The sequence below is a fragment of the Rhagoletis zephyria genome, unplaced genomic scaffold (genome assembly GCF_001687245.7).
Source record: "Rhagoletis zephyria isolate East Lansing unplaced genomic scaffold, Rhagoletis_zephyria_1.1 Rzeph_scaffold_00938, whole genome shotgun sequence".
In the NCBI taxonomy this organism is placed as follows: Eukaryota; Metazoa; Arthropoda; class Insecta; order Diptera; family Tephritidae; genus Rhagoletis; species Rhagoletis zephyria.
In genome coordinates this window covers 79657-85068 of record NW_016158022.1, presented here as the reverse complement: position 1 = coordinate 85068, position 5412 = coordinate 79657, and the positions used below count along the sequence as shown (strand labels likewise).

At 35.4% G+C, this 5412-nt stretch overlaps 1 protein-coding gene across 1 annotated transcript in view; it reads right to left on the bottom strand.

The window, feature by feature from the left end:
- Nucleotides 1–794: 794 nt before the first annotated feature.
- LOC108362113 (A disintegrin and metalloproteinase with thrombospondin motifs 20-like) overlaps nucleotides 795–5412 on the bottom strand; it is a 54665-nt gene continuing 50047 nt past the window's right edge. Inside the window, 5 exon segments of the mRNA XM_017614976.1 lie at nucleotides 795–953; nucleotides 1064–1106; nucleotides 1109–1446; nucleotides 1525–1746; nucleotides 3861–4329. Of these exon segments, the coding sequence (XP_017470465.1) occupies nucleotides 795–953; nucleotides 1064–1106; nucleotides 1109–1446; nucleotides 1525–1680 (696 nt within the window). The 5' untranslated portion in view covers nucleotides 1681–1746; nucleotides 3861–4329.

The window sequence follows — 5412 nt, the reverse complement described above, 5'->3', positions numbered from 1 at the left end:
TGAGTTTTTTTGCAAAGGAATAAAAAGGGTGAGAAAATACCTTTCCACTGATACCTCACAAGTCTAAAAAAAATCTCTGAAAAAAGTTGAAAAAAAGCATAAAAAATCTGATTGATATGATTCCGTTAAAAATTTTAGAATATTTTTATACAGATTTTTTAGCTTAAACTAGTTTGTCACCTGAGGGGATTTTTTTCAAAAAGTCTTAAAATATAATAAGTTTTGTAAATCCGGCGGAACAATCGCAACTTTTTTTGGTGATGCAGTCTAATGTACAATTATATGTATGTATGTATTTTTTTTATTTATTATAAAATTTTTTTAATATAAAATTTTTGTTTACTATAACATTTTTGTTTTATATAAAATTTTTGTTTGATATCAAAATTTTGGTGCCCATAAAATTTGCGTTTGCTATACAATTTTTGCTTGCTATCAATTCTTCTTTTGCTGCCAAATTTTTTTTAGCCATAAAATTTCAATTTGGTATACAATTTTGGCTGGCTATACCTGTTCAAGAAATTATCCATATCTTTTAATATTTAATTTTTTCGCTCTGTTCCTGAGTTCTGTTCTGTCAGACCTTCAGTTTCAAAAATATATAACTGGTAAGTTTTAAGCAAAGAACAAAACCGACTTCAATTCTCATATAAAAATTAAAGATTATCGTTAATTTCTTCATGATCCAATGTTCGGAAGTTATGCGGTAACATACATAAAAAACAAACAAAACAAAAAAAAATTGTTCGACAAACTGATAACCTTTTCCTTTTTGTTAATTCAGTTAGAAATGTTTACTCACATTTCGAATAGCAGGGCGAACTCTTACGCACTTTCATTACCGCAGGACGCAACTGATGGTGACACGCATTGCCCGCCGGTCGCCATGTGCCATACCAAACACACTGTAAAATGCGGTATTTAATTCCCTGGTGACCGCATTGCGCTTTACACTGCAACATTGTGACGAAAAAAGAATCGATGTAAGTCAATAGAATGAAAGTCGAGTCCAAACGGCCTATGTAACTGCATTGGATGCGCTGCTATGCGTTGTGACACTTACCTTCGACCATGGCTCCAAACGTCAAAAACCCTTGCAACGTTCAGTGGAGTGCTATCCTGTCGACTAATGTGACTAATGGAACGCTGTGACACACTACAGGCGTCCGTTGCCTCTGTGCCATTCACAAAGCGATACTTGACTTCACGCTTTTGCATGGCTGTATTGCGACCGAAGCAGCGAGCACGCTGACACAACGTCCAATCGCCAGCCTGCCGACTGGCACACTTCTCCTGGCCGCACACTTCGCACGTGTCGGGAATACTCAGGCCATAATCCACGCAATACGCGTTGTCAACCACCTCGATATCTGCCTCGACATGCGACTCCAAGGCGTTGTGGGTGGGCGTGTGATAGCGTAGGCGTACAAAAGTGATTGGGCGACGCTGTGGAGTACAACAGAGAAAGATATCATAAACCAAAATGTATTGATTAAATAAAATACTTGTATGTAGGGTGGATACTTTGTAAGGCTGGCTAATCGATGGATTTATTGCTGTACAAATGACAAAGTGGTTACTCATACGCCACGTAGGCAGATTGCAGCTAGTTGCACAGGACAAATATGCTGACTCGGCGAGCGCGAAATGCAACAAATGCAATTCAGTTGAACGTGACATAGGGACGATATTGCGACAATTGCTAAGCCAATACTAGCGCCAACTTGTTGGGCTCCTTGACAGAAACTGTACATTGGGACAGAATTCATAAAGAGCGATTAAAAAAGTCCAAACGGATTTTTGTTTTTTTTTGTTAACTAGTGATACGCTAAAGATGAATGTATTGCCATGCCGGAGTCTGAAGCCCATTCAAACCAGCACATATCTATATTTTATAAGCGATTACAAATACGCATATCAGTAGAAGTACGGTTACTAACCGAAAAAAATGAGTATAAATAGAAGACAAAGACAAAGAAGTCACCATCGATTTTTATACATACGAACAACGCCATCGACACAATGTATCGATATAAATTTAAATAAATATATCGATAGTTTTTTCGATAAATATATATGAATATTAACAGGAATGAAGATCCGTATAAAAAGTGAACGAAAACGGTTACGGTTACGAGTCGAATACAATTTGTTTTTAAATAATCTAAAAATTTTATTAACGATTACAAAAAATATATCGATAATGATTTCGATAAATGTAATAGTAAAAATAGCAAATGTGGATGATGCTACGACATAGGGATCGATGATTTCGAAAATTTAAAATACTTCGATTACCATAAATGCTTTCGATATTTCGATATATATTTCGATACAAATAGCTGTACAAATTCCGATAAATATATCGAGAATGAATTTAATAACAAAACCTGTAAAGATTTCGACAAATATAATGAGAACGGTTTCGATAAATACGTACATAAAAATTAACGAATTACATATTTAGTATTATCAGCAAAAATTTCTAAAAATAGATTTATCAATAACTTTGAAAAAATATCTCTAAAGATATCCATAAATATATTTCTATAAAGTTACCAAGTAATAGAGGAACAATAAGCTTGTCTTGGTTTCAGAAGTATTGTTGGCTACGCCGCATTGTGTTTTATTTAGAAAAACAGAAAGAGAAAAGATATCGAAATAAATGTAACGAAACTTTAAAGCTTTTAAAATGGGGACTTGGCTTCTAAAACTATCAACAAATATAAAAGATTTTCAAATTGTATTCTTTTTTTTTTTGTTTGAAACCAGTATAAAAAGAATTTTTAAAAAGTTTTAAATACATATCTTTGCTGTTCGTGCGTCATGAAATCCATTTCTATGGTCGCATTTATTTGTTCTTAAATTTATTCCAAAATGTTTTTCGGTAATAGAGAACACACAAAAAATCTAAAATTTTACTTTTGAAGATCTGATTGAATGAAAAATAACTTTAACCTCAAAATCAACCCAAGGTAAGTTTTTCGATTTTTTGTGTTTTTTTTTTTATTACCAAAAAATAGTATGCAATAAACTTAAAATGTATAAAATCCGTTATTTTATGTTTGCGAGCATGGATATGGATTTCTTGACGCAAGAACAGCAAATACTTGTGTTAAAACTTTTTAAAAAGTTAATTGCATACCGGTTTCAGACCAAAAAAGAAAAAAATTTTAAATCTATTTTTTAAGATCATTTTAAAAATCAAAGTAATTTTTCGATCCAATGAGACTATTTTTCCTGAATTCTCCATTTGAAAGGCCTTAAATCATCGTTACATTTATTTCGCTACCTCTTCTCTTTCGAAATATCGTGATATTTAATTTTGTCCCTTTTTCCAAAATAGAACACTGTGCGCCGTAGACTTGATCAACAAATCGGCTAATTTGCTTTTAATTTCTGTTGCATTACTGTAATTTTTTTTTCCTTAGCAGGTATCGAAATATTTATTTCATCGAACAACCAAAAGCTCATAGAAGACTTTTGAAGAACTATTATTGCTATTTGGCAAGTGATTTCAGGAACAGACAGAAAAACGCGACGCCACAACAGATTATTTTGTAGTCTTACGTTAGGCGGCATCAGAAAAACGCTAAGCCATGCAGCAAAATTAAAAATAATTAAAATATTATTTTTGTACTTATGGATATTTTATTTGCATCTGGCAATCAAATTTTTAAAGATTTCCGTTCGCTTCGACTAAATTTTGACTGAAAAAATATGTTCAATTATTACAGCGAAAAATTGTGATACTTGTCCCACTTTTTGTTTGTCGCTGTCTCCCCCTGTGCAACACCTAGGCCAGTTTTCAATTTTTCAACCTACAGCACCACATTGAAATAAAAATGTGAAACACTTACTTCTTCCGAAAAGTCAGGCCAGTCTTACTGATGCGCCATTCGTACGTGACATGATTACCGGGTGGCGCTGTGGCCTTGGTCTCGCCACCCTGCTTTTGCCATCTGGCATGCGGTGAATGTGGTGAGTCTCGGCCTCATGTGTTGCTATGCCAAATGTTGATTGTAGTTTTGTTGTTATTGCTGCTGTAGTTGTGCTAATGATGCCGCTTATACGGGCTGTTGCTTCCTGTTCGTGCTGCCACTCATTGTCGCCGCCATTCATGTCCCCCACGGCTGTAAGCGATGATGAAGCAAACAGTTCTGATGCTGCAGATGTTGATGTGAGCACTAGTAGATTTTTAGTGTCGATTTGTGGTCGCGCCGGTTCGTCTTGTTCGAAATTTTCCAAATCGATGCCGAATTATAGAACGTTGTCGAACAGCATGTGATGCACCCTTCAATTGTCGAATTTCTGAAAAGGCCACAAGTGCTGCGCTGGCGAATATGATGATGTGGTGGTGGCGGTGATGACATGCGTTGGTTGAAGGTGAAGAATAGAGAAAGAGAGAGCAAAATAGAAAATCGGATTAACAAAGTGAGCGTGTAATTTATTTATTTTTTTTCTCGGTAGCTTGCCAAGGTAGTTATCGGGTAAAGTACCGGCAAATCGCCAGCAGCTGAGCTGACTTCCACTTTGGTGTATTAGTCAACAGCAGCAGCGACAAAGAGCTGAGATGTTCCAAAGTACATATGTAGGTGTGGGTGTAGCATGCAAGTTTCTACATGCACATAAAACGAGAATCCTTTCAAACCCCTCTCTACCATAGTTGGCTATTACATGCAAATATCTTTACAAATACATACATATATACAGCTTATATGCTAAGCTGTGGTGGCCCACATTGTAGGTGATTAGTTGACACAGCAGCCGCAGTGCTCCACTTTCTTTGCTGGTCATCTCTTCATTCTACATTCGCCCTTAGAATGGCTCTTTTATATTAAAATTTGACCCCATGCTCGCCCAGATTACTCATCTTGTAACGCTTCATTTGGTTTTACATTACGCTCATCATGCATTTCTTTCTGCTGGTGACCGCAATCGCTTTTTCATTATTTATACCTGCCCTTCTGTGCTAGTTCATGCCCTTTTTTATCTCCTCATGCTCTCCACTCCTCGCATACTCTTGTCATACTGTTCATTTGACATTTTGAATTTTTAAAAAATTTATCGCATACCAAATGACCCCGAAAAGTCGTACGGCCATTTTTGGGCCATGTCCAACAATTTGCACCATCAACGCCCATGACAGCTGAGGTTAACAATAACAACAATGAAATGAAATGCAAGAGCGGCATGTTTACTGTGATACCAGCAAAAGTACATACATATATACGCGTAAAACAATAACAAATAATATTATAGTTAAAAAAACTAAAAACACGCTTTTATTACAAAAAGAACTAAAAAGTATAAAATAATTTGTAGATATAGCGATTCCGTTTAAGAAGAATAGGAAGTTCCCTAACCTGATTTAATTTAACTGTTTTAAGTTAGCTAAAAATATGATTAAAG